Source organism: Helicoverpa zea, chromosome 12, assembly GCF_022581195.2.
Source record: "Helicoverpa zea isolate HzStark_Cry1AcR chromosome 12, ilHelZeax1.1, whole genome shotgun sequence".
NCBI lineage: Eukaryota > Metazoa > Arthropoda > Insecta > Lepidoptera > Noctuidae > Helicoverpa > Helicoverpa zea.
The window spans coordinates 3,589,061-3,615,262 of record NC_061463.1 but is presented as its reverse complement, the minus strand read 5'-3'; the positions used below and the strand labels follow the sequence as shown (position 1 = coordinate 3,615,262).

General features: G+C 37.4%; 1 protein-coding gene across 4 annotated transcripts; it reads left to right on the top strand.

Moving 5' to 3' along the window:
• Positions 1 to 29: 29 nt before the first annotated feature.
• LOC124634989 (protein ELYS-like) lies at positions 30 to 26,009 on the top strand. 4 transcript variants are annotated; one of them, XM_047170711.1, is made up of 39 exons: positions 30 to 371; positions 453 to 582; positions 934 to 1,226; positions 1,316 to 1,707; positions 2,583 to 2,735; positions 3,072 to 3,204; positions 3,730 to 3,846; positions 4,334 to 4,501; positions 4,946 to 5,133; positions 5,750 to 5,875; positions 6,745 to 6,836; positions 7,033 to 7,136; positions 7,791 to 7,953; positions 8,428 to 8,553; positions 8,969 to 9,130; positions 9,488 to 9,599; positions 9,889 to 10,234; positions 10,435 to 10,579; positions 11,231 to 11,439; positions 12,563 to 12,645; positions 13,286 to 13,410; positions 13,673 to 13,892; positions 15,670 to 15,797; positions 16,208 to 16,367; positions 16,657 to 16,751; positions 16,880 to 17,179; positions 17,546 to 17,617; positions 17,870 to 18,001; positions 18,462 to 18,599; positions 18,811 to 18,882; positions 18,963 to 19,938; positions 20,767 to 21,130; positions 21,324 to 22,320; positions 22,724 to 22,926; positions 23,412 to 23,489; positions 23,904 to 23,984; positions 24,521 to 24,654; positions 25,064 to 25,200; positions 25,860 to 26,009. In XM_047170711.1, exons 1-39 carry the CDS (start codon positions 275 to 277, stop codon positions 25,906 to 25,908), a joined length of 7,800 nt encoding a protein of 2,599 aa, XP_047026667.1. In that variant the 5' UTR covers positions 30 to 274; the 3' UTR covers positions 25,909 to 26,009. The 4 variants fall into 4 exon arrangements, with proteins under 4 accessions (XP_047026667.1, XP_047026666.1, XP_047026669.1 ...); XM_047170710.1 differs by having other exon boundaries at positions 31 to 371; positions 25,061 to 25,200; XM_047170713.1 differs by lacking the exon at positions 17,870 to 18,001 and having other exon boundaries at positions 31 to 371; positions 25,061 to 25,200.
• The last annotated feature ends 193 nt before the right edge of the window (positions 26,010 to 26,202 follow it).

Here is a 26,202-nt window from a genome sequence, read left to right as displayed (position 1 = left end):
ATTGGTTCGAACAGCTGTCAAGATTGAAGTTTTTCGTATTTCGATACCGCCGCGCGCTGATTACTAATCAAGTTTATAATGGAAATTCTTATACTATTTCATTATATAATTACGATTTAACATCTAAAGTAATATTTATCGCTAAATTTATGCAGCGGGTCCGCAAAAAAACACCAAACAACATTGGAAACGTCACAATAATATGTATCATAACCTCTCAATAATTTAGTTTTCGGTTAGAAGTTAAAATATTTAGTAATAACAAGCAGTTAAAATGCAAAAGCTTCAAGATAGTGTGTTTTCTATAGTTAAAACAACAAATTTGTCTCCTGCCGTGTTTAATTTTCTGCAGCCAACGGAAGATTTTTCAGGTAAACGTTTGTTTTATTGACAGTAGTATTTATACATTTAGTTCAAGGTGTGTGTGGGTGATAATTGTGCAAATTTTGCAGATAAGACACCTCTTGGCGGAATTTTGAAGGATACGAAGCATGGCTGGCTGGCTTTGGGTCCTAAATTCTGTGTCGTCGATCTTAGAACCGGATTAAAAGTGGCAGCGCGAACCTTTGGCACCCCACTGAGGTTTGTACTAAACTAATAAGTATCCAACTATCAAATTGTATTGAGAGGAGTAAAATAAATTAGGCTTTGAAATACTGTCTACAGAATTAGGGCATGTTTATGTATCTGGTTGTTGTATTGTTTCAAAATATTTAGCAGTTTTTACATGTCTTGACATCTGGTTTGATATCACAACTCTATCTCTTAGTAAAATCTATTGAGGCTTTTCTCAACCAACCCTTTGTGAAGGGTTGGTTGCTTGCCCACTAACAAATGTTTTTATCAAAGGATAACTATGAAAAAATAGATCAATTTCACTGCAGTGTTAGTATATTACTCATTCTATGCTTTATGTAAATAAAATAATTTCAGCAATTTCAACACTATTATAACAAGTGTAGTGGAATTACCAAGACCGTTGACTACAAACTCCATACAACTCATAATTAGCCTACAAAATGATGACGTGGGCACAATCTGCGTACTTCATGTCAACGGTTCACAGTTACTCCGTTGCATACAAACTGAGGTGGTTATTACGGAGTTGGCGGTTTGCGATAGAGTACCGGATGGACCCTTAACGTGTTTCGATGGAGTCGTCATGGCTGGAACAAAGAGTGGGGAGATATTTGCATTTGATCTCAATAGAGCTAGTTTGTTGCAAGGTATGTGGTTAAAATTTACACATTACAAAATACAAATAGTAATCTAAGATATTTTCATTATAAATTAACAAAATTGTGTCCTCTTTCAGCATTGAAAGACATCTCCCAAGGTTACGAACACCTAGTCTTAAATGAATCCAACCCAGCCAACTTGACCTTCTTACAAATGAGTGCTATACACAGAATCGGAGAGCAACAAGAACTGGCCATAGAGAACAATGATCATCTAGCCATACTCCTTAATGAGAACTCTTTGGTCGACGGCCAGTATATATTCCTGAACCCAGACGGAACAGTCCGGATGAAAGCCAAAAGAGATCATATTCGTGTAACAGTATTGCAATACATTCCACAACTGGGTAGTTTGGCAGTTGGATATAATTTTGGCGCATTCCAAATATGGAATATGATGACTTTGGATTTGGAATTCACGTCACAGGTTAATGTGGAGTGCTTGCCGGTCACCCATTTTGGATTTCAGGTAATTTTTGTACATTAAGCTATATCTTGAATGTATAAACTTATCATGATAGGTAATGAAATTCACCAATTTGTTATCTCTTATTCATGAGACAGTTTGTAACCTTCAACCTTTCTAAAACATGTTAGTCAACAAATAAATACATAACTACATTTGAATTAATTGATTGAAATAATCTGAATACATTTTTAGTGTTCAACAATACTTAAACTTATTTCCAAAATATCCATCATTGATTTCAGAATATGATTTTTTGTGTATTATTACCTCCCCACTCAGAGTCATTTAATGGTTACTTAAGCTATTCCTTAGTGAAGGATTTGTATGACATTCCGTCACTAAGGAGTGACTTAAGTAATCATTAAACAACTCCGAGTGTGGCAGATAGATTATTAAATTCTGTTCTAGAAGACTCCCCGTACCAAAATATTACTCTCTTCCTTGTATCATCATCCTCTGAGCCTTTTCCCAAACTATGTTGGGGTCGGCTTCCAGTCTAACCGGATTCAGCTGAGTACCAGTGCTTTACAAGAAGCGACTGCCTATCTGACCTCCTCAACCCAGTTACCCGGGCAACCCGATACCCCTTGGTTAGACTGGTGTCAGACTTACTGGCTTCTGACTACCCGTAACGACTGCCAACGATGTTCAATGACAGCCGGGACCTACAGTTTAACGTGCCATCCGAAACACAGTCATTGGTGTCTAAGATATACTTAGAAAATACATACAAACTTAGAAAAGTTGCATTGGTACTTGCCTGACCTGGAATCGAACCCGCGCCCTCATACTCGAGAGGTTGGTTCTTTGCCCACTAGGCCACCACGACTCTCTTCCTTGTATAGTACTTCTAAAGATATTTTCTTTCTTCATAGGAACCCTGTGATGACCCCAGAGCATTCTGTTACCTCTGGGTGGTTTTCTCAGTAACAGATAGATTTGAAGAGGAGGAATTCCCATTGGCTGTTATGTACTCCCTGACATACCAGGGAAAGAGGATGCTGTCTGATACCAAGTGTCTTTATCAGGTAACAGAGACAATTTTGAGACTTTTACCATTTTATTATTATACAAACATGGTCTAAAAAGGATTAGGTTTAAATGTTAAAATTAATTGATAAAATTATTTTACTAAATCTAACACCAACTTAATACTTTTTTAAGACCATGTTTTTTATAAGGTGGATTGATTTTAAAACAAGATTAGTTTATGTAGAATTCTTATTGCATTATTTTTTATCTACATTAATAGTATCACACGGCAGGTATATTTAATTAAAACTTTGTTGATATGTTACTACAAAACCCTACAAATTCAACAAAATTTCGTCATGTACTTAAAAAAGTTTTATATGATATTCCAGGAGTTTTCAACAGCCACAATAAGATTCCAACTGGAGTTGAGCTCAGCTGATGAGGTAGCATTGCTTGGCGGGAAATGTGTTTCCTGCCACGCTTACTCTATCAACTCTTCATTAGCCGCTGAGGGAGAAGAGAGTAAGTTCATCCATGATATTATTTATTTCTTATTAGAAATGCAACTTTTGTAAGTTTATATGTACTTTCTAAGTATATCTTAGACACCAATGACTGTGTTTCGGATGGCACGTTAAACTGTAGGTCCCGGCTGTCATTGAACATCCTTGGCAGTCGTTATGGGTAGTCAGAAGCAAGTAAGTCTGACACCAGTCTAACCAAGGGGTATTGGGTTACCCGGGTAACTGGGTTGAAGGGGTCAGATAGGCAGTCGCTCCTTGTAAAGCACTGGTACTCAGCTACATCCGGTTAGACTGGAAGCCGACCCCAACATAGTTGGGAAAAAGGCTCGGAGGATGGATGGAGTTTTATTGTTGTCACAGTTGCATTAGATTCAGTTCTCATTAAATTACTTTGCCCTTCATGGTTACAAATGACCGAAAAAAATATCATACCACAATGTAAGACGTCAAATTGGATGATTTCAGAGCGAGAAATTTATATACTGTACCTTCTTGAGTAAAAACACTTTGTTTTTTTTTTCAGGCATGTTGAACATTTGCCAAATAGTATGGGAGTGTTGGGGTGAGAATGCGAACTCATCCTCTCAATATGGAATGCTCCTGTTTGACTTGGATCAGTGGTACAAGGATCAAATGCCAGGTAATTTGAATATCAAATTCATAGCTACATAATTGTTATACACAGGGTGAAAAATATTTTTTATTAACAAACTGAATATTGCTTGTGATTTTTGCTGTTTTTCATTTGAATATTTAGATCTTATAACCAGACAAGTTTATATTTGATATTTGAAATGTAACGCACGAACCATCTTACGGCAATGTCTTTGCCATAATGCCATCGCTGTTGACTATAATCCTTCCTCAATCCAGCTTGAACGATAGAAGTGTACCGTACGAACTTCCTATGCTGTCAAATATTATTGCAATTTTGCACAAACTCGCATTGAACATGCGTGGTGATTAAAGCTCAATCCTTCTCCGTGTGAGAATGAGGCCTGTGCCCTGCAGTGGGACGATAAAAAGGCTGTAACTGTATTGCAATTTTTTTAGTTTTTTGGTGCTCTGAAGACTGAAACACGCTACTATATACTCCAGCAACATTTTAATTATCTTTCCTTCTCCAGCTACCTGGCGCCTCGAAAGCACAGCATTCATGAGCGTTACGTGGGTGGGCGAGGCGTGGGCGGCGGCCGCCGTGGCGCTAGACGTGCGGCTCGACCCTTCCTCGCTGGCCGTCTACTCCCATGCTACTAGGCTTGAAGAACATTTCTATCCTAATTCTTTGCAATATAGTAAGTGCTTTATAATGTTTTAAGAAAAAAGTCCCTATGTAATATGTATTTGTGTCCATTTTTGTACATTATCGGCCTAGCCTTTTCTAAGTATCTGATTCAAAGTTACTGACTCTGTTTCCTGGGTGACATGATAGGAACACTTTTGATAAGTTCTGCTGCGGCATTTGCTAACTTACGGTGACAACTAGTAATAAAGATAGTTCTCAGCTCAACTCAGATTTTAGCCATTTTATTTATATAGTTGTTATTGACCCGCGACACCTCACCACATTTTATACAGTTCTGCCCTTCTAAAGCTTTTGAATTCCAAACACCAATTAGTCAAATGACTATATTTAGTACATTAAATATATATTTAGTATTTTTACCATCTTCAAAAAAAAAAGAAGTAATTTCTCAATTCGTCGGTTTTTTTAAATGACTAACAATTGTTTCTTCCAGGCTGCATATGCCTAAACACGTCAGAAGCCTGTGTGCTCAACACGATAGGCATACAGCGTCAGATCATCTGCTCCATCGACGAGGTGGGCCCCACGGCGCTGCTCAACCCGCCGCGACTGTACGCCGCGTGTCTAGCCGCCGGACTCACGCCGCTATATGTGCATGCGTATCCTGGGAATGTTAACCAGGTATGTGTATGTTTTGTAAACCAACTTTCCAAAAAAGAGGTTCTCAACACGTTGGGATCTGTTTTTTGTTAAAGGATCCTTTGGGAGATAAATTATGAGGTGAATTTCAATATGGTGTCAGGGTGTTTCAATATGGGGTGTAATGATAGGGAGATTAAAAAAGACAGGTGTGTTTGAGTATCATTCTTTAAGGTGGGCTTTTTATCTACTGTGTAAATAAATATTCTACTCATCATCATTAATTAGTCTTTTTCATTTTTCCACTGCAAAGCACATGCCTCTTCTCATACATAGAAGAATAAACGTTAATAACCACCTTGCTCAAGGTGGATTGACGATTTCTGACTTCATAGTCCAGGTTTCCTTGAAATATTTTCCTTTACCTCTTTATGTCCAAGATACACTAAGGAAGTACATATAACTTTAAAAAGTTACCTTTGTACTTGTCTGATCAGCTGGTACATAACCATACCATAATGTACCAGCATGACTTCCTAAAATTATGAAAGATACTACTACTACTACTATTAGTACTGAATACTACTATAGTAGTAGTATCTAGTTACTTTAGTATTAGTTCTATTCAGCCATAAGATTTCATAAAGTTCATTTGCAGGAGGAGCAGCGCAGATACTTGCTGTCGGTGGCGCTGGAGGCGCGGCTGTCGCGCTTCCTGCGGCGCTGCGGCCTGGCCTGGGCCACCGGCAGCCACAGCGGCGCCGGCTGTACGCTTACATTCTTGGTACGTGCATATCTGTGTTATCTTGTTCTATCTCTCTTTATTTACATCTTATACCTAGTCTTAACGGACCGTTACAGTAAAAAAAACTATTCTTAAAAAAATAATATATATATATATATTTAGCTGATAAACTACAGCAGTCACAGATTTCAAATAGATATAAAAAAAATACCCCAAACCAACAAACAATTTTTTTTTTTCGGAATTCCGTCAATGTCATCCAGCCGTATTTAAACCTGGCGCGTGTGTTACTGGGCTTAAAACCGTGCTGCGCCCTCACAAAAACACAAACACAATGCATACGTAACGATCATTCATAAAATTGGATTACTTCTGAAATACTACGACATTACAATGGCAAAAAAAGCAGTGCATATTAGCTATTTCCCGTCTAATGTAATTCCTATCGATTATTTACGTATTTTATGTCCTCCTTCTGAAATATGGCACAAATGCAAATCAACACCTTGTATACCAGTAAGCTATGGGCATGTGATGAGACGGTGTGAAACGCATGCTACAAAGAGTGTGCTAAGTATGAATGTGGAGGGATGGAGAGGCAGAGGTAGACCGAGGAAAAGATGGATTGATTGCCTGAAAGAAGACATGAAGCAAAAAGGAGTGGATGTAAGTATGACGTCTGACAGAGAGGAATGGAAGAAAAAGACATGTTGCGCCGACCCCAAATGACTTGGGAACAGGGCAGGAAGATATACCAGTAAGCTAGTATCAATATGCTTGACATAAAACCTATCATCTTCCGAGCCTATTCCCAACTATGTTGTGGTCGGCCTTACCTAATACAGCTGAATACGAGTGTGTATGTACATAATATATGTAGTTTGAATAATTGGTATGTTTTATCATAGGTGGACTGGTGCTGGAAACGAGCCATCGAGTTAAAAGAAAACGCCAAAGAACTGACAGCCCCGTTGTTTGCGTCATCTGCTCTTCCTGATAGGTAATAAATTCAAATACATGTTTACCTTTGCATTACAATTTTGATAAAATTTTTCAGTTGTCACAAGTTCACGGCTGGTTATAGTCTGGTTATCGATATAGTCATATGGTGCAACTCGCCTTTTATTTTCTCTGTTATTTGACCTAATAGATATCATTGCGATCTTTTAGAAGTTAAAGTTTTATTTTGTTCTCAGGAATGTAGTGCGGTGTCTGGAACACTGCGTACAACAGTTGACACAACTGACCGGCTTATTGGATGCTGTGTTAACTAAATGCTGCAACCTGATTATACCCGATGGTAAGTAGACCTAGTTCAACAAACAAGTTATTAGTTAAAATTATAGTGATGTTACTCAAAGGTGATGTGTAACGTCTTTGAACGTATCTGAATCCTTTTCTTTCTTACCAATCACTTCCAGACTTTCGCGCAGCGTCTTAGTGTTGAAAATGGTCATAATTTTTATACATCTTACTTATATTATAAATGTGAAAGTTTGTGAGAATGTATGGATGTATGTTTGTTATTCAATCACGCAAAAACGGCTGGTGATACCCTGGATTAACACATAGGCTACTTTTTATCAACAGACCACGCGGGCGAAGCCGCTGGCGGAAGCTAGTAAATTATAGAGTGGGAAAATAGTTATTTTTATGCAAGAGTGAAAAAGCTGCTTTTTAACGGTGTGCTCAATTTTAATGATCAAGCAAGCAAAGGATTCTAAAATTGAATAACTAGCGTAGTGATTGGGAATTCTGAGATTCCTTAAAGGAATTTACTTCAAGAAAGACTCTTTTAGAGATTTTTGAAAACATTGTGATATGCGAGTGTCACGACTGCACTGAATGCGCCTCGTGTTTCAGCATGCCGCAGCATTGCAGAGGGAGCCCCTTCCCTAAAACCGGCACTGACTGTAGCTGTATTATTGACAAACATCTAAACTCTTTATTCCAGCGCTAAGTGAAATAGAAGAGAAGTACAAAGGCATCGGCACGGTATCTGTGTACTTCCGCGTGGTGCAGTGGTTCCTGCGCGTGGGGCTGCTGCCCGAGCGAGCCGACGCCGCCGCCGCGCTGCCCTACCCCGCCCACCAGCTGTACTCCACTTATAATAAGAGGTATCGTGTGTTACAGATAATATTAGTTTGAGTACAAATAGTGATGACGGCAGATAGAACGAGAAATCATGCTGCTTCGACCTCATTTACCACTAACGTATTGATTTAGTTTGGGTTTATAATGAGGGTTGCTCTCATATAAGGAGATCAGCCAGCTGCGGAGAACATATTATAGAGCACAAGCATTTCCATAAACACAGGAGCACACTCTCTCATAGCCCCAACTGCATTTCATAAAACAATATGCTTTTTTTTTAGAAAATTAGCCACAGATTTCGTGTCATAATTTGTTCTGATATACAAAATTGATTATTTATTTTAACATCGTTAAAACTAGTTATACTGTTTGCAATATAATCTGTAATAAATCGTAAAATTTACAAAAAATAACGTTAACTTAAAAATAATAAAATTTAGTTCACATACAAATTTTCATTTGTTTAACTATAACCCAAAACTGGTGTTTATTTACAGGCGACTGAAACTAAATCGTTTACAAGACAACGCGCCAACAGACGAGAGTGAAGCCAACAAGCCCTGTTCACTGTTGTACATTGATCAGCTGCTTGAACAGGAGTTTGGTGGAGAAAGGACTTATCAGTAAGTACTCCAAATTTCAAAATCAATTATTCAAACTCGGCTGCAAAACAGCAATTTTATAACGTCTTTATTTACAAAAGACAAAATCATCAAAATGCCCAAACTTCAGCAAACAAACTCCCCAGCTCCCCAGTAACACATGCCAATGTTATGTCAGAAATATACTTCTCCTAGTTTCGTTTTGATTGCTTCAATTTGCTTAACTATTTTGTGATAAGTGTCATGGTGGGGCTAATTTTATACGAAAGAAAAACTATTTCATCAACCTTATGTCATACAGGTTTAACTTATATTGGACACTAGTGTCTATGTATCTGGAAAAGAAATCAATGATTGATTGAATCTTCTAATTTGCTTTTTAATCCATAGTCCTAAAGTTCATTCTCAAGCATATTTATCTCTAAACGTTTTCCAGGATGTGGAAAAACGGCGGCAGTGAATGCAACGGCTTGTACCCACCGCCGTCCCTCTACTCGTTACTGCGTCTGTATTTACTGCCCGATATCGCAGAGGAACATAAACACTCTTTAGTGCTGTACCTACTTGTGGATTACTCTATGGTCTATGATGAAGTTAGGTAAGTGTCTCTCGTTTAATTTGATATAAATTGTATTATTATTTATTTGTACACCAACATAATTACCTACCTATAAGAAATATACAGTAGTATACAGTGTGATAATACTTCTGGTATGAATGCCTGTTGCAGGGTCATACATAAGTTATCTTACATAAACCAGACAACAATATTTTTTTTATAGAATCTTGGTTCTTACAAGTTAGAAAAAAGTTATGAATGGCAAAAACCAGTTAGATTGTGTGTCAAAAACCCTTTTTATGTACTTTGTTATACTATAAAGTTTTTCGATGAATTCATCCAGAAAATATTCTGTATCTTATTCATAACCTACATAGGTACATACTTTTTCAACAGGTATGAAGCAGTGATTCGTAGACTGATGCAGTTCCCCACAATGTTCGGTCTGAGCAACACTGCTATAAAGGCTACCCAAGCCTTTTGGCATTTGGATCACAGAGATTTCGATGTAAGTCATCAACAACCCACGATATACTGTTGATTTGTTTATTATTTTTCTAAGAAAAGATTCATTTATTAAAACAAGAAGTTGTAGTTCTTCCTCATCACATTTTTATATGTACTTAAAATTCAAAATGAACTTCTATGTACTTCAAAATTATTTTCTTCAAGTCGATTTTTTTATCAAATATTTTATTGAACATCACTTTCATATTTTTTGCTCAATTTAGCTATTCTTATCCTCCCTAAAGTTATCAGTAAAACAATCATTAAGCAAAATTATTTCTCACCAACAGTTCGCCCTCGACCAACTCCAATGCCTAACAGGCAACACTCTCTCGGACTGGCAACACAACGTCGTGTTATCCACATTGCTAGCACAAAAGAAGACTCAAGCTGCTCTCCAGTACTTACACGTTCGGAAACCAGCTCCTATACAGAACATTCGAGATAAAGACGGCGACGTGGCTACATGTTCTATTAGAGTCAGTGACCATGATAAGCTGGAAGATTGGCAGTCGTGTTGTAATTTGTATCTAGCGAGGGGACTGGTTTTTGAAGCGTTAGATGTTATAAGAATGTGTGTGCAGAATGCGGGGAGTGTGGATGATAAGGTTGCTGTGTTGCAGTTCTTTTTTAAAGGTTAGTATATTTGCTATTTTTATATACCTATGATATTTATATTTGTGCTATTTTTTTTTTTTTTCAGAAAATTATTTTAATTTTTTTCCAAATTTTTGTTGACACTATAAGATTAACGAAACTATGTACTTTCTTTGCACACTTATTGATAAGCTTATTGTTAGACTTTTTTCATTATATATTTGTATCTATTTCATCAGGTTGTCGCAACACAGGAAATCTGGCCAAAATACTACAAGTGACGATGATGCCTTTCGAAGAGCAAATGTTCGTCAAATATCTGGAGGATTGTAATGAACCGCACACCTCTGATATTCTTGTCATGTATTACCTACAGCAGTCCAGGTAAGTTTCCTACGAGTAGCTTTTTCTAAGAAACACAATTTATATTTTGTTTTCTTTAAAAAGCTTTATCTGAAGAATAGTTTTAAAAGCTTTTGCATCGCTATATTTATTCTTCAGATAAAAATTATCTGACGATTGAAAAATTGGTCCCAAAATAAATAAAAATAGGTACGATTCCAAGCCAAGCGTTTTTAGCCTATAATCGGCTAACGCCCGCGTCTGTCTCGCTAATAGTCTATGACAATTTTTGGCTCCGTTTCGCCCCGTTTTGATTTTGCAATCATAAACTATAACAAATCATACCGCTTTAGCATGTGGCATATGACTGCCATGATGATATGATTTGCATGTGAAGTAAACCAGCTAAGTCCTTTCCTCATTCAAACCAACAGATAAATCAGTCCTTTACGCACAGGACATATTATGGTGCACGAGCATTTGCGCAGACACAGGTGCACTCACTATTCCTTCACTCTCTTAGCCCGATGGGACGGCAATCCGACACGACCAGAAAGAGATCAGGCGCAAGGATTTTCCTAATCTAACCAACAGATAAATCAGCCCTTTTCCTAATTAAACCAACAGATAAATCAGCCCTTTTCCTAATTAAACCAACAGATAAATCAGCCCTTTTCCTAATTAAACCAACAGATACCTCGAAGCAGAGCGCTACAACGCGAAACTCAAACAACAGAAGCCCCGAGCTAAGGACGTGTCCACATCCGTTGAGTCGCTATTCGATACTATGGACAGAGATAACGCTAGAGACGCCATTGTAGAAGTGGTGTGTTCCTCTCTGCCGGCCATCGCTAACACTGTGGCACATTATGCGCTGGACAGCAGAGACGTGGAGCCGCATGGTATGTAATTCACTGAAAAACACATACTCAGATTTTAGCTACGCAGTCATTGAACATCCTTGGCAGTCGTTACGGATAGTCAGAAGCCAGTAAGTCTGACGCAATTTTATACGCTGGAATTATGAATCCTGTTAGTTGACATAAAGGTATTTAATAAGCTAATGATGGAGGCTATCTGCTACCCAAACTTCAATTTCAAATTATTAGGCCTCAGGCTCTTATCTATTTTGAAAGTAAATAAAGTCATTGAATTTAGCTGATTAGCAGTTCAACCTAACCTTGAATACGTAAATTGCGTAATAAATATTTGCATTTAAGACAATACTTAGCACTAAAGATTATGTCATTCTTTGGCCTCGAAAATATTTCTTTGCAAAAAATCATTTGCATCTGTCACTATGCCTAGCATTGCCTACAATATTAGCATAAATTTCATCTGACTTGTAGACTAGATCTCAACTTATATGGTGTCTACCCACGTATTTATTTCGACTTTAAACTGTTTAGTTTGAAAACCGAAAAAGGTTTTGTTAGTCACGTGTGTATAGCAGTGAAGAATAGTCGGCCTAGGACGAAACGATTTTCGAAAAAAAGTATTCATATTTTAGGACACTTAATTTTCGGGCTTTCAGTGGCATCATAGGCTATAAATAATAATAATATTTAGGAGCTTTTTAAAGTTAAAAGCATTCTGAGTTTTAAGAATATTATTTACTAGTCGACTGCAAAATAAGAGGAGCTGTTCAATTCTGTTGTTTTCGTTAGTTTTTGATTGAATATTTTGAATAGGACTGTTATGATTTTGATTCATTCATTACTTACCTAGTTTACGAATACTTTCTCAGTCTAGACCTACTGGCACTGTTACTAGGCATTATTATATAACTAACAATAGATCTAGAACTGACCTAGGATAAATGAAACCAATTGTTAAAATCATCATGTTTTCTCAATTGGTTTTATTTTATTTTAAGTGGAACAACTAGATTGGTTGAAATGGTTCAGCAGAACTATTTTCAAAACCTACGATATAATAGGTGAGCTTATTACACAGACTAATAACTCAGTGACAATCATATTTTTACTCTTAATTTATTTTCATTTGTTATATTTTCTCTTCCAGTGATTGCACCGAAACCGATGTCTGTGTTTGTAAAGGCAAAGTCGCCTAAAAACACATTCACATACAAATCATCGTTTATTCAAGTAAGTTGGATTTTTTCTCTAAATCATTAACATGGTTTTTGTTTTGTATAATTAAGCTTATAACTTCAATATGTTTTATATCAATAATTCAAGAAATAAACACTTGTCCATTTCTTTATGTATCTCACATAGGATTGTTTGTTAACACCCACACATACGCAAAAAGTCTAATAATCGCATGCTTACAAGAATGCTTCCTTCATAAAAATATCAATCTCCATTATGACGTCAGACTATTCACGGCTTAGATAATTGAACCAACTGGAGGCGCCGTTGACGTACCTTATCCAAACAAAGGTATACTTGTTGTACAACGGTTATTTTTAATAAATCGATGTGTTATGGCCATATTGTTTTGCGATGTGATCCAAAATCTATGAGTGAGCTATGGGCTATCACTACTTATTGCTATGGCTCGATCCACGCTTTTGCACTGACAGACTTTAAGACGTAGATCGGACTCAAGACGTATCCAGTTGGTTCAATGCTCTAAGCTTCACGGATTATGCTTATGTAAAAATAACCTCCGTACAGCACACCGTCATCGCAGTTTCACTATTTTTAAAATTTTATACGAACAGCGAACTCTTTCATTTCTTCGGTATGTTTATCATAAAAAATCTATATTGTATTTTCATAGGATACCATAGAGAATGCTAGTGAAACGTGGTTTAACAGGCCGAAAATGCGTCGCGGTATGAAACGTGCGCTCAATATTGAAGATACGCCGTTTATTTGCACTCCGAAATTGACTAGGACTAGAAGGTATGTTGGTTTCTGTAATTATTCTTTTAATGCATAAGAATTATGTTTACCTAGATTTTTAAAGGCTTAGATGAAATTGTAATACAGCCAAACTTGTTGTACATAGTTTAAGTATTGATATTTGTTTGAGATCATTCACCTTTCGAACATATCTTATGAATCATCATGTGATTAGCTCACCTACAATACCTACCTACTACAAATATAAATTTGTTTATACATTTTGAAACATCATTATCAACGCTTATTTCTATTCTTTCAGCATCCTCTCAACGGAACAAAAGCCGTCTGAATCGACACCCCCTAAGAGAGCTCGGTTAGACCTCACAGCGACCCCTAAGACCCCCAAATTGGGGACGTCATTCCAAGTCAGTGAGACACTCAGTAGTCAGATGGCTACATTGTTGGATATGCCTGAAATGCAGAGTCCTGACTGCAAGCTGTACCCGGATAGGGCTGGTACACCACATAGTATTTTGAAGGTATGTACCGTTCTGTAATTTGATTAGAATACCAGATGCCAATGACTTTACTTAAAGAAAACTAATAGCCGTTCTAAATACTCTATTTATTTTTGGTTTTGCTTAATAGAGGTAGGAATTTGTCATTACTTGTAAAGGACTTATGTCAAAATATTAAAAACAGCCGTTATTAGATATTAGAGATTTTTTGCTATGTGAAAATGGATTCTAGCAACGATTGCAGTTTTAAAGCTGACAGGAGTCTTCTAGTCGGCTAACGCTGTTCTAAAATTGGGCTATCGCGTCACATTTTCCGGGGCAGTGACGGGATTGCTAGCTGTCGATTTTCACGCAAGGGTGGTATTATTAGAATTATATTTGAACGCCTTCATCATCATCATCATCAGCCTATCGCAGTCCACTGCTGGACATAGGCCTCTCCAAGTGCACGCCACTGAGATCGATTTTCGGCTTCTCGCATCCAGCTCCTGCCAGCCGTCTTGCCCAAGTCATCACTCCACCGTGCCTGAGGACGTCCTACACTACGTTTGCCGAGGCGTGGTCTCCACTCTAGAACTCGTTTACCGGAACGGTTATCGGTTCTTCGGCTAATATGGCCAACCCACTGCCACTTCAGCTTGCTGATTCGGTGGGCTATGTCGATGACCTTGGTTCTCTGACGGATTACCTCATTTCTGATGCGATCCCTCAGAGAAATGCCGAGCATAGCCCTTTCCATAGCCCGCTGAGCGACTTTAAACTTGTGAACCAGCCGTACCGACAGTGTCCACGTTTCGGCACCGAAAGTCATGACAGGTAGGACGCACTGATTGAAGACTTTTGTCTTTAGGCACTGTGGGATCGACGATGTTAGGACTCGACGTAGCTTCCCAAATGCAGCCCAACCCAACTGAATTCTCCTATTCACCTCGTCCTCATAGTTGTTTCTACCTAACTGCAATGTCTGCCCGAGGTATACATATTTCCGAACAACTTCGAGAACGGCGCCGTGTATCGCAATCGGTTCCGGTAGAACATGTTCATTGAACATGACCTTGGTTTTGTCCAAGTTCATCCGTAGGCCGATGCGTAGAGAAGATTCAGCCAGGTCGTTCAGCATCTGTTGTAGGTCCTGCAGTGTTTCCGCCATGATGACGATTTTGAACGCCTTCAATCATGGGTTTTTGTTTGATTTAAAGCCAGAGTCTTAGAAGTATAATACCAACCTGTATCATACTCCAGCAACTAGAACCAATATAGGAGTAAACTCGCCACTGGTCAGACTCAGCAGAGAGATGAACTCAGTGCTTAAATCAGCTGATCTTGACATTTACAATGTCTCGATTAATATCTTTAAGGCCCAATTACTGGAATCCCAAAAATTGCAACATCGACAAAATGTTACGTAAAATGTTATGTTTTTATGTTATTCTATTGCTCTACTTTAATTTATATTTAATTTATATTTTTTACATTTTTAGTTACCATAAGTTTTGATCTCATGATGTTCTCACAAAATATAGTTTTATAAGTATTTCTAAGGCAGTCGTTATTGTTATTTATTGCAACAAGTTTAGTTTTACTTTAATTTTAATTTTAATAAGAAGTGTTTTCTTGTTTTGTATAATTTTCTACTTTCAAATTCTATCATTATTTAGCGTATGTTGGTTAACCTGTAATTGGCGACTGTGTAAGTCCTAGTACCTAATAACAGAAATTGTACTTTAAGCTTAATCTACACAGAAGCTGTTGGTAAACCCTTTAATAAATAAATAAATCATTTTTTCTATGTTTTCAGACCCGACGCAATGAAGAGATGGAGCGAGAGGCTCCGTCGCCGGTGGACTCGCGGTACCTGGGCGACAGCGACGACGAGCTGCTGGAGACCGCCAGCAACCACACCCACTACAGCGACTCTACTAACAAGTAAATATATAAATATATACTGAGAAATCATCCCCCTTAAGATACAATTCGGATGCAGGGAACATTGTATCATTTGTACTGACCGCGCGACTGCCACGATTACCGCCTATGTCCCAGTTACCTACACCTTTATCCCAAATTCCAGACTAGCATCACAACAAGCAGTTTACATACTAGTATTGTGTATTAAGTGACGGACGTATCGATAAATACTTTACAAGTCACCTTTATGTAGTAACTCCCCGTCATGAATGACATTTACAGATGATAACTGAAACAAATCGCTTGATGTGCATTTTGAATTTATTTTAACCAGTCTATGAAATTATATTCTTAAGACTTAAAAGTGTATATTTTTCTGTACCAATATTAAAAAATAATAATAAACCTAACTAATATTTATCTTCCAGACATCTCCGCTTCACAATACCAACGGCCTCCGAATCTGGTTCGACTCCTTCACCACCTTCAAACGCTCAGAAAGAGAGGGAGCGATCCGCCGCCGCCGTGCGAGAGAGGGAGATGGATGTATCTATCGATAGCTTTGTTACCACCACTTCGCATGCTATGGTGAGTTTGATGTTTAAACCAACTTGAAAGAAAGAAGAAAAAGAAAATATTGGTGGTGAATATAATCTTTAGGAGTTGCCTGTTCGAATACAAAATTAATACATCTTTAGTTTTTTTTAGGGGCAGCCTAGGTAAATAATATGCGCAATATTGCAAATTGTGCGAAAAAAAGATTGCGCAAAAATTTAAGCGACATTATTTTTTGTAATGTTGTGCAATGTAATTGATAGCCTTGGTGGCGCCTAAATAATGTAATGGGTATGAAAATGTTTTCGTTTGACTTTTTTAGAATGAAAATCATCCATTGGAATCGCCGCCCAAGAAACAAGCAACAGAAGAATCGATCAAATCGAGGAAGTCCTTCAAAGACACGGTTCGAGCAAGGTAAGTTAAAAAAAAAAAAAAAAAATATGTCTTTGACATTTAGAACTTTAGTATGATTATAAACTTAATATTTCATTATCAAATTTTACATTACCCATACAAATTCTAACCAACAATTTAATCCCCAGGCGATCCCTCTCAATATCAGTGAACAGCAGTTTATCCGACGATCCGAACACTTCTATAGAAAGCATAGCCGACATTCCCGTAACGCTTATAAACCCACGTTACTCAGGAGAAAAACGTCACAAGTACACTGAAAATGTTGAGGGAAAACAGACCTTAGATACTTCGGTTATAGAGTTGAATGTCGAAGCGAAGGGTAGTGAGGCGGCAATAGCCGAGGAAAGACGAGAAGTGCCGAAGACGCCCAAAGGAAGAAGGGGCATTAGAGCCGCTAGTGGGGAGAGTACGCCTGTTATTAATAGGTAAGAATACATTTTCGTTTTTCTTATTATTATTTCTGATTGATGTATTAAATTCCAGAAAAAGTTTATTTACTTAATACTTCTTTCACACAAAGTAAAATGGTCCGCCATTGTCAATGCCTCAAGCGTTCTCTACCAGTCTTCTTGTTGGTGGTTTAAATACCACCTGATACATAATCATTTGAAAGGTTGTCAGTAAAAAAAAACCAAGAATATAATTATAAGGTGACAAAACTGACTATTCTGAATGACCTAATACAGTATTTTTTCTTCACCGTGTCATTAGTTTCATTTAATCAAATTAAATACATAAATACTTATATATTATCGAATAAAATAAAAAAATCTATTCGCTTTTCCCTACAGAAGTCGAACGGCAACGCCGGAACGTCAAGACTCGCCCGTTGTTACACCTTTGCGCAGTAGCAGAATAACTAGGTAAGACATTAATTATGTCAAAGATATACATTTTATAATTCTTTTAGCATGTAGATTTATATTTGAAGCAATCAACAATTAAACCGGTACAAAAAGTCTAAACTCAATAAAAAATGACGATAAATCATAGTTCTGTTACGAAGATATTGCAGTCAGTATATTTCATTTCAGTAGGCATTTTAAAGGTTAATAGTCTGGTACGTGAATTACCTTGTCTTGTAAATGTTTACAAATAAAATACTATTGTTATAGGAGTAGATCTAGAACGCCAGAATTAAGTCCACGCACATCGCCCTTAGCTCCCATACCCGAACAGCCAAAACAAGAGTTTGAGAGCGAACCCCATCCCGAGAGAAGTACTCTCAGTGTGCCAAGACAACTCAGGTAAATATACCAGAAGTTGTTCTACATACTCGACCTATTACTACATGAAGTTCTCACCAAATAACTTTGCTATTCTAAAGTTAGCCAATTCACTCAAAAGAAAAAAAAATAAGAACATTATACGTTGAGGCGTTAAATGCTAACCTTTGGATTGCGAAGTCGCTTGGTACGAAACGTATTTATATTTGCCCGTCTGTTCGCAATGAAATTGATCAGTTTCAATATATTTTACATAAAGATTTTTTAGGTTGAATCTGTTTCAAAACGGGATGGGTTGCTAGTATATTTTAATATTCATTTATAAATGTTTCATGAGTTGACAAACTACTCAAATTCCGACTTTAAAATTAAATGTATCAGTATTTGTAGGGGTGTCCAAAATTTTCCCTCCAAATATTATACAGTTGATGATGATAATCTGTGTTTAAATTCCAAAATTAACTTATATTTGTCCCTATAGGAGTAGGTCCCGTACTCCGGAGCGCCTAGAGAAGGGCGTGGCGGAGTCTCCTAAGCTGGAGGCCATTACCGAGTCGCCTACAAAGTCTTCCAACACTGAATCATCTTCTTCATCGTCGCCTTCTAGACGTAGTTTGAGGTAAGCCTTTAATATATTCTTTTACATGTCAGAATAATGGATAATCCTTCATCGTAAACCACATCAATGTAGATTACCATATGATTTACATCCAATTACTTTTGCGGCAGTAATTTTAATATCTACATAATATGTAAAATAACCTCCTCATGTGTACGTGTTTCGTTGAAAAAATCCAATTTGATTGAAATAAATTGTATTTTTCTTATAGGAGCCGTTCTCGTACTCCTGAGATTGAGGTTGTAACAGAACTCGTATTAAAGCCACCTCCACGCAGTCTCAGGTATGTTTTCATAAAGCAAACGAATCACACAATTTCAACAATTTCGATACATAACTCAAAATCAATTTTTCAATTTCTAGGAGTCGTTCAAAAACACCAGAAAAACTTATGTCACCCAGAGTGGAATCTTCAGCACGCAAGAAGTCCCTATCTCGCATGGTTTTAGAGCACAACACCTTCGCGAAAACCAAACAGACAGACAAAATGGATGCCGACATTCCTGAGGAAAAATCTGAAACAGCTATCGAATGTACGCCCATGAAGACATTGAAACAAATACCCAGTTTAATGGACGTCACTCTATCTCCTATAGTCAATAAATCAGTATTACAAAGTTCTAACGACACCACTATGTTAGAATCACCGGAACAGGCGGCCAAATCTGATAAAAGTACCGCAGAATTAGTCTTAAATCCACTTCCAGCTTTCACTACACTTCAAGAAACTTGTATAGAGAAGTCAGTCTTACATAGTTACGCAAGCAGTGTAGCCGATACCTCGGTTAGCATTCACGAAGAAAAAATCGTTGTAACTGAAAAGAGTCAATCAGTCTTAAAACCTCTTCCTGCATTTACGTTAAACGAAACAGAATTCGATAAATCCGTGCTACATAGCTACGAAAGTTCTGTAGCTGAAACTTCAAGTATTCAGGAAGATAAAGATCAGACTCAACCAGATAAAAATACTTCGAAACCCTTCGCTGCGTTCGTACAAATGATTCAGACTGATTATGAGAAATCTGTCCTACGTAGCGCTGAAAGCAGTGTTGCTGATAATTCTAAAGCTTTCGATGATTCTAAAGTACAAGAAGCTTCGAGCTTAATGACAAATGACAGTGATGTCGATATGGAAGAAAATGTAGAAAATAAGACTGCGGCCGAACAGAAGGAGAAAGAGAAAATAGTGGAGATTGAGAGGGAGATCGGTGAGATACAGGATATGTCGGATGAAGATGTTGATGAGAGTGATTCGGATGATGATGATGATGATGATGACGATGTGAACGAAGGGGAGGATGAAGCGGAGGCGTCTGGGAGCAGTTCGTTTGATAGTGAGGTAAGTTCTTATGAAATCTCGAATTTCATAAACGATTTTATATGTCCATTTCTTTCTTATTAAATACGGATACAGCCTTTGCGAACTATTTATGAATCATATCTAATGTGATGGAAGAAATTATTTAAACATCTTGTACTCAACTTACAATGGTTAGAATTTAGTTATGCGCAATTGAAGTTTGAAATTGCGCAAACTTGCGCTTAAGTGTCGACGTTTAAATAATTTTGCGCAAATAGATATTCAGTTTGATTTGATAATAAATATTAATATAATATTGGATTATCAACAGACCCGCAAGCAAAATGAAGGGAAAACATCCACAGATCTCACAAAAAGTGATGGTAAAATGTGTACCAAAGTCGACGCGGTAATTTATTAGTACAAACCGAATTGCTTAGTAGGCTGTCTAACTATTTTTGATTATTTTCCATTAGAGAAAAATAGAATTTGAAGTATTTTAAAGAAGAAATATAGATATAGCGTTATCGACGACCAATATTAAAACAATACCTTCGGCCAGGGTTTTCATCCGTGTGCCGACCTGCTTCGCGCAAATGGAAAGTAAGCTTTGTAGTGTAGCTAGATAAACAGATCGAACACTGATTTTTTTTTTTCAAATTGGTCCAGTAGTTCCTGATATTATCGCGTTCAAAAAAACTCTCCAGCTATATCATATTACCTCTAGTATAGATTGTTTTCCTTTAGAGGAAATTAGTTTAGGTAGAAACATATATTTAGCGTAGTTTTAGCATCAACCAATATTCTAATATTTATATGAATATACAACAAAACAATATCAATATTAATAAAAATATAAAATTCCAGTCAAGTCCAACAGACGGCGAAGAAAACGACGAAGTTATATCAATAGAAGATTCGGAAGATTCTAGCGATAAACTGGAAATAGACGAACAGTCCAAAGGCAGCACACATTCAGATAAACTACAAATTGTCGATGTTGATGAACCAGAAAATGTACCCACAGAACAAATTACTAACAAAAATGATACAGAAGAAAAAGAAAATGTAGAAAGTTCCGTAGATCCGCTCAATCAGGCTAATTTCTCGCTAATGACTGATGATAATTCTGTCGCTGGGTCCGATAAGTCGGATATGAATCTCAATTATTCGACCGAAAGCGATAAAGCTAATGTTAGCGGTGAAACTACTATTAAACCTATGGAGACAGGTAATGAAGGCTTTTCATTCTTATAATGTTGCTAAACTTGATGACGGAACAATTAATTTCTTCATACAAGTACAAGCATAAGGCCATACATCATAACCAAAACCCATCGTTCTGTGTTGCAAGCCGCCATTAAGTTTGGTACGAACTATATCTTTGATTTTTGTTACTTAGTAGAATATTGTTTTGTTTGCAGAACCGGAACCAACAGTACAAATTGAAATCACAGTGGAAACTGAAAATAAAACAAAAGAACCCACACCCTCTATTTCCGAAGTTGATAGTCCTAAACAACTGGAGGTAGCTCCTACAGTGGAAGAAATTTCAGAACCAGTAGATAAAACATCTAGTATTGAACCTAAAGATGATAAACAAACTGAAATACCTACTACAGATAAAGTCATAGAAGAAACAGATAATGTACCTACTAAAGAAGTCCCCATGGTTATTGAAGAAGAAAGCAAACCTATGAAGAGAGTGTTGAAACTTACAGAACATATATTAGATGAGCCACAAAATGATCCAGAAGTTTCTCAAAAAGTTGCAGAGACTACTGAAAATGTACCACAGACTGCAGAAAAACTACCAGAGACCACAGAAACACAAGAAACTGAGAAAATAGATGAAGTTGAAATAGTAGAAAAACCTACCCGCGGTCGAAAACGTGGCAAATCTGTATCCTCTAACAAATCTACTACAGAATCAGAAATTGAGACGGAAATTCGCACACCAGTTACTAGAAAACGTACCCAGTCTACCGCTTCAAACAAATCTGTGGATACCGAAAAGACTCCTGAGAGTGCCAAACCTGATACTCCTTCTAGACGGAGAGCCAAAACACCAACTAGCACAGAAGTACGAAAGATAATAACAAGACGAGTATCAAGAGAGATGTCAGAACGATCGATGACAGACGAATTGAAAGTTCTAGAAGAATCTGTATTGACACCTAAGCGTCGGTCTACTCGTTCTAGAAGCAAGAATATTGATGATAATGAAAGTGTGGCTTCAGAGAGTTCAGTAGCTTCTATTAAGAGTAAGGCGAGTGAAGATGCGGGAGATAGGGTAGTTAGGAAAGGCCGTAAATCTGTGTTGGTTAGTAAGCCGGAGTTGTCTGTGATACCTGAAGTTATTGTTGAAGAAGGGGGTAAGAATGCTGAGGATGTTGTTAATGAATATTCTAGTTCTAGGAGGTAAAATTTCTGTTCTTAATGTGTGCTTTTTTTCTGAACTTTTTTAACCATAATTTTGTTATATATATGAAAGTTTACTGAGTCTTTTCACATGTCTGTTCCCATAACAGCCATCTTCCATATTAATTCCAAAGACCGCATCGATGTCGTCGTTTATTTATTATAGAAATAAGTATCAAGCTAGCAACTAGCCTGTGCTTTACATAAGAAAAATCAAGGGCCAATTTCTGACCAATTCCTACCAAATGACATGAATCCTGCCAAATGTCACAATGGGATAAAACCTGATAAATAAATGTTTGGTTAGCCTGCAAAGGCCTATTTTAAATAAAAACATTTGCTCTAATTCTTGCTATAACCATGTAGCCAAATATACATATTCAACACATATAACTTTTTACAGGTTAACCCGTCACCAAAAAGCCGTGCTGGAATCATGGTTGGAACCCCAACCGTCGCCGCGCCGTCGCCTCAGCACTGCCTCACGAACTTCCCGCTCTATAGCGTCAGAGGTAGATGATGACGATGCCTCCTCGACCCATTCCGCTGCCTTCGATGTTCAGCCCATTGACAGGATCTCGCTGCTCAATAAGACTGATTTTGAAGGTATGTTGGTAAAATATTGACTGAGTTTTTTCTTGTAATGATATGTATGTGCACAAATAGGAATCGATGTTGTGTAGATGTGCACAAATGATCTTTGGATGGATGCGCAAAATTATAGTTGAACAGCACTAGCGAATAAGTAATTGGTATGCACAAAAGATGTTAGTTATGCACTGGACCTTGAATGAATATTTTTCTAGTAGATTCCGCAAGTTAGCATAGCATCTTGTACAAAATGTGTAAATATTGTACTTTTACTAGTATTATTTAAATGCCCCAATAGCATGACTCCTTGCTTCAATTTAATATTTCACAAAACTTTCTTTTATTTTATGCCATGTTTGCATACACTAGCACTTTAAAACGCAATCTTACTTGTACAATATACTAGTGCAAGCGAGATACAAACTTTATTTTCCTATACGCAATCCAAGCATGTTTTCTACCACATAATATTTAACTTAAGCTATTAACTAACGCATTAGGCTCACCCGACTTAGAAGAAATGCTACCGAACCTGTCTCCTGAATCTTTAGCGTCGGATGCCAGTAAGCAGCGAAGATGTGAGTATGCTTACAGCTTTGTTAATTTGCAGTATTAATTATATTTTATTTTTTATCGCATGATTTCTTGTAGTCTGTTCTTAGAAATATAATTAATGAAACTTGACCTAGTTTAAGAATATTACTGAAACTCAGGGTTGCTCCATTTCACCACTTAACTATAATGATAACCAAACCGTTATACCGCTCATTGGTCAATACAGCGATTTGACAACTGGTTATTACTGATATATTTAAATGGTACAATCCACACATAGGGTTCTTTGTAATTCTATGTTCCCAGTCAATCACCGGGAGTAGTTTAAACTTTAACTGAGTGCGGTTAACCAAGCCAAGGGCCCAAAATCTTACATGATTAGTGTACTTCTAATCCTTAGTTTTCTAGTTTTAATTGTAATAATATCAAATCTTCAGCGCGTCTCGGCAGAGCAGCATCAGAAACCAAAGCAGTGCCGCGTGCTGCCAAAATTAACAGGAGAATATCTGTAGACGTTGGTAAGTCACAATAAATGCTCTTTCGTTTTATTTTATTAACAAGAAACTTACCTAAATCGTAGACAAAAAGAGCTGAAAATTTAATAAATTAATTAAATACCCAGAAACCTCATTCGTGAATGAATTTGTTGAAAATAATATCTTGTTGCCTTACCCTGATCTGACCCAAGTGATCAACAACTTAAACATCAGTTTTCTTAAAACGATACTATGAATTATCTAGTACAACTTTAAAAGTAAAGAAAACTGACGTTTATGTTGTCAGTGGGCCTAAAGATAGGTACAGTCAACTTCAGGTCAGTGCATCGGCAAGGATATTGACCCCTGACCTTCACCTGCTTAGTGGTTTATTGCCTTAAGTGTACAGTGCGCAAAGCGATCCCCACTCTTCCGCCGAGAGCTCATTATCCGTGCCGATAACTATACTTATTACTATTGAGTTAAGGTGCATGACAGTTACCACTGCTGTGCAGTCTATCGTACTATTATTAATTTTTCATTAGAACATGTTCCTCAATAAAATCTCTCGTCTATAGCGGACAGCTCGGACCGCGGGTCCCCGGTGCCGATGGGCGGCGAGAGTCCGGCTCGCGGGCGCCGCAAGTCGTTCAACCGCGCCTGCGAGGCGCTACATACGCCCAAAGGACGACGGGCTTCTACTGATGTTAGGGTATGTATTTCTTTTTGATATTTCATCTGTTGTATTTTTTTTTTATATTATTAGCGTGATAGAATGAACGAGGAAGTTGGTTAAATATCTATTGAACTTCATAAAAACCTTAAATTATTTGCGTATGGCCATATCAAAATGAATCGGTCGTCTTCTAGTCTGCAAAGTCTTCCGTCATAGTTCCGTCATTCATATGTAGGATAGATATACTACCTGTCTATGTCACCTGTTCATAAGCCTGGTTGCCATCATTTTTGTACTTTAAATTGGTAACTCACAGCCAGCCAAAAATAAGTTCTTTGCATTTTTATTTACTTGCATCAAGCAACAAATTCTATATCATCCATCATACCCAGAAACAGACTTATTATTTTCATTCCTTATCAAATAACATTTCCATTAACAGCAGAAAGGCGACACGGAAAGCCCTATAGAGTCGCCCGCGGTATCGGAGTCCGAGGCGGCCGTCACCCCCGCGCGACGCACTCGCCGCGCCGCCTCCAACGTGTCCACCACCAGCCAAGCTGGCTCCGAGACTGGGAAGAGGTAAAAACCATTGCTTTGTGAATGTACGATAAAATAAAATGGCCTTCGAAAAATATGAGCGCATTGGTCACAGACCTTATCTTTTCTACTAATGTAATAGAGGAAAAACATTTTTGTATGTAGCCGCAGGAAAGTACTAAAACGATTTGAAAAATTATTTCAGTTAGGAAGCTAGACTATCCCCACGTAACATGGGCTATATTTTGTCCGAGTGCGGTAAGAAGTTTCCCCGAGAACACCAACGGCTAGTTATGTATAATGTGATTGGGAAAATCGGACGCATAGGTACTGTAGCGCGTGGCGCGCTAGGGACCAGGGATCTTCAGGATATTCAATTAAAACATTAAAAGGAACTTTGGTTTATTTTCTGATTCGGGGTGAAGTGATATACTTCAATATCAAAACCTATTCTATTTCAAATCGAATATACTTATTTACATCATTGTCCGGCCAGGTATCAAATATAAAACACCAAAGAGTATCTAACTAAGTACTACATCTCTACAGTACATATCAAAATGGAAAGTTGTAATTTTGCATACTTCTACTAGAACGATCCATCGACGATTTCTAGTCGCTTCAGATGATTTACTTCAAGGTAGCAATTAAGAATTTAAATGTCATGTAAACAATTATACAAGGGGTCAATCTTGTTTCAGGTCAAGGAAAGCCGCTCTAGATGAAACTAAGGATGCAAAGAAGAAATGAACAAAAACATAAGTTATTTTTTATATTTATAGTGAAAGTTATAGGGTTTCCGTTTTGTTTTTGCATTTATAACATAATAAATCGAATACCAATTAATGTAACTTTTGTTTAATTAACTCAATCAGGCCATGTCTCGAGCAAAACGGGCATACCGTACCATCCTTTCAATTCGCCGCTTTTCTCCCAGTCTTTTTACGATGGAAATATTGCATAGGGAAACTTGAAATTTTTTACATGTAATTTTTTTTGGTGTTAATAATTTAAAAAGAATAGGAGAAAATATGTTTTAAATAA

What these genes read in the sequence shown, in the direction of transcription:
- LOC124634989 (XM_047170710.1), top strand. Translation starts at nt 275, where the DNA reads ATGCAAAAGCTTCAAGATAGTGTGTTTTCTATAGTTAAAACAACAAAT. An exon ending in TACTCCACTTATAATAAGAG is followed by an intron (nt 7,954 to 8,427) that starts GTATCGTGTGTT and finishes GTTTATTTACAG; the next exon opens with GCGACTGAAACTAAATCGTT. An exon ending in CACCACATAGTATTTTGAAG is followed by an intron (nt 13,893 to 15,669) that starts GTATGTACCGTT and finishes CTATGTTTTCAG; the next exon opens with ACCCGACGCAATGAAGAGAT.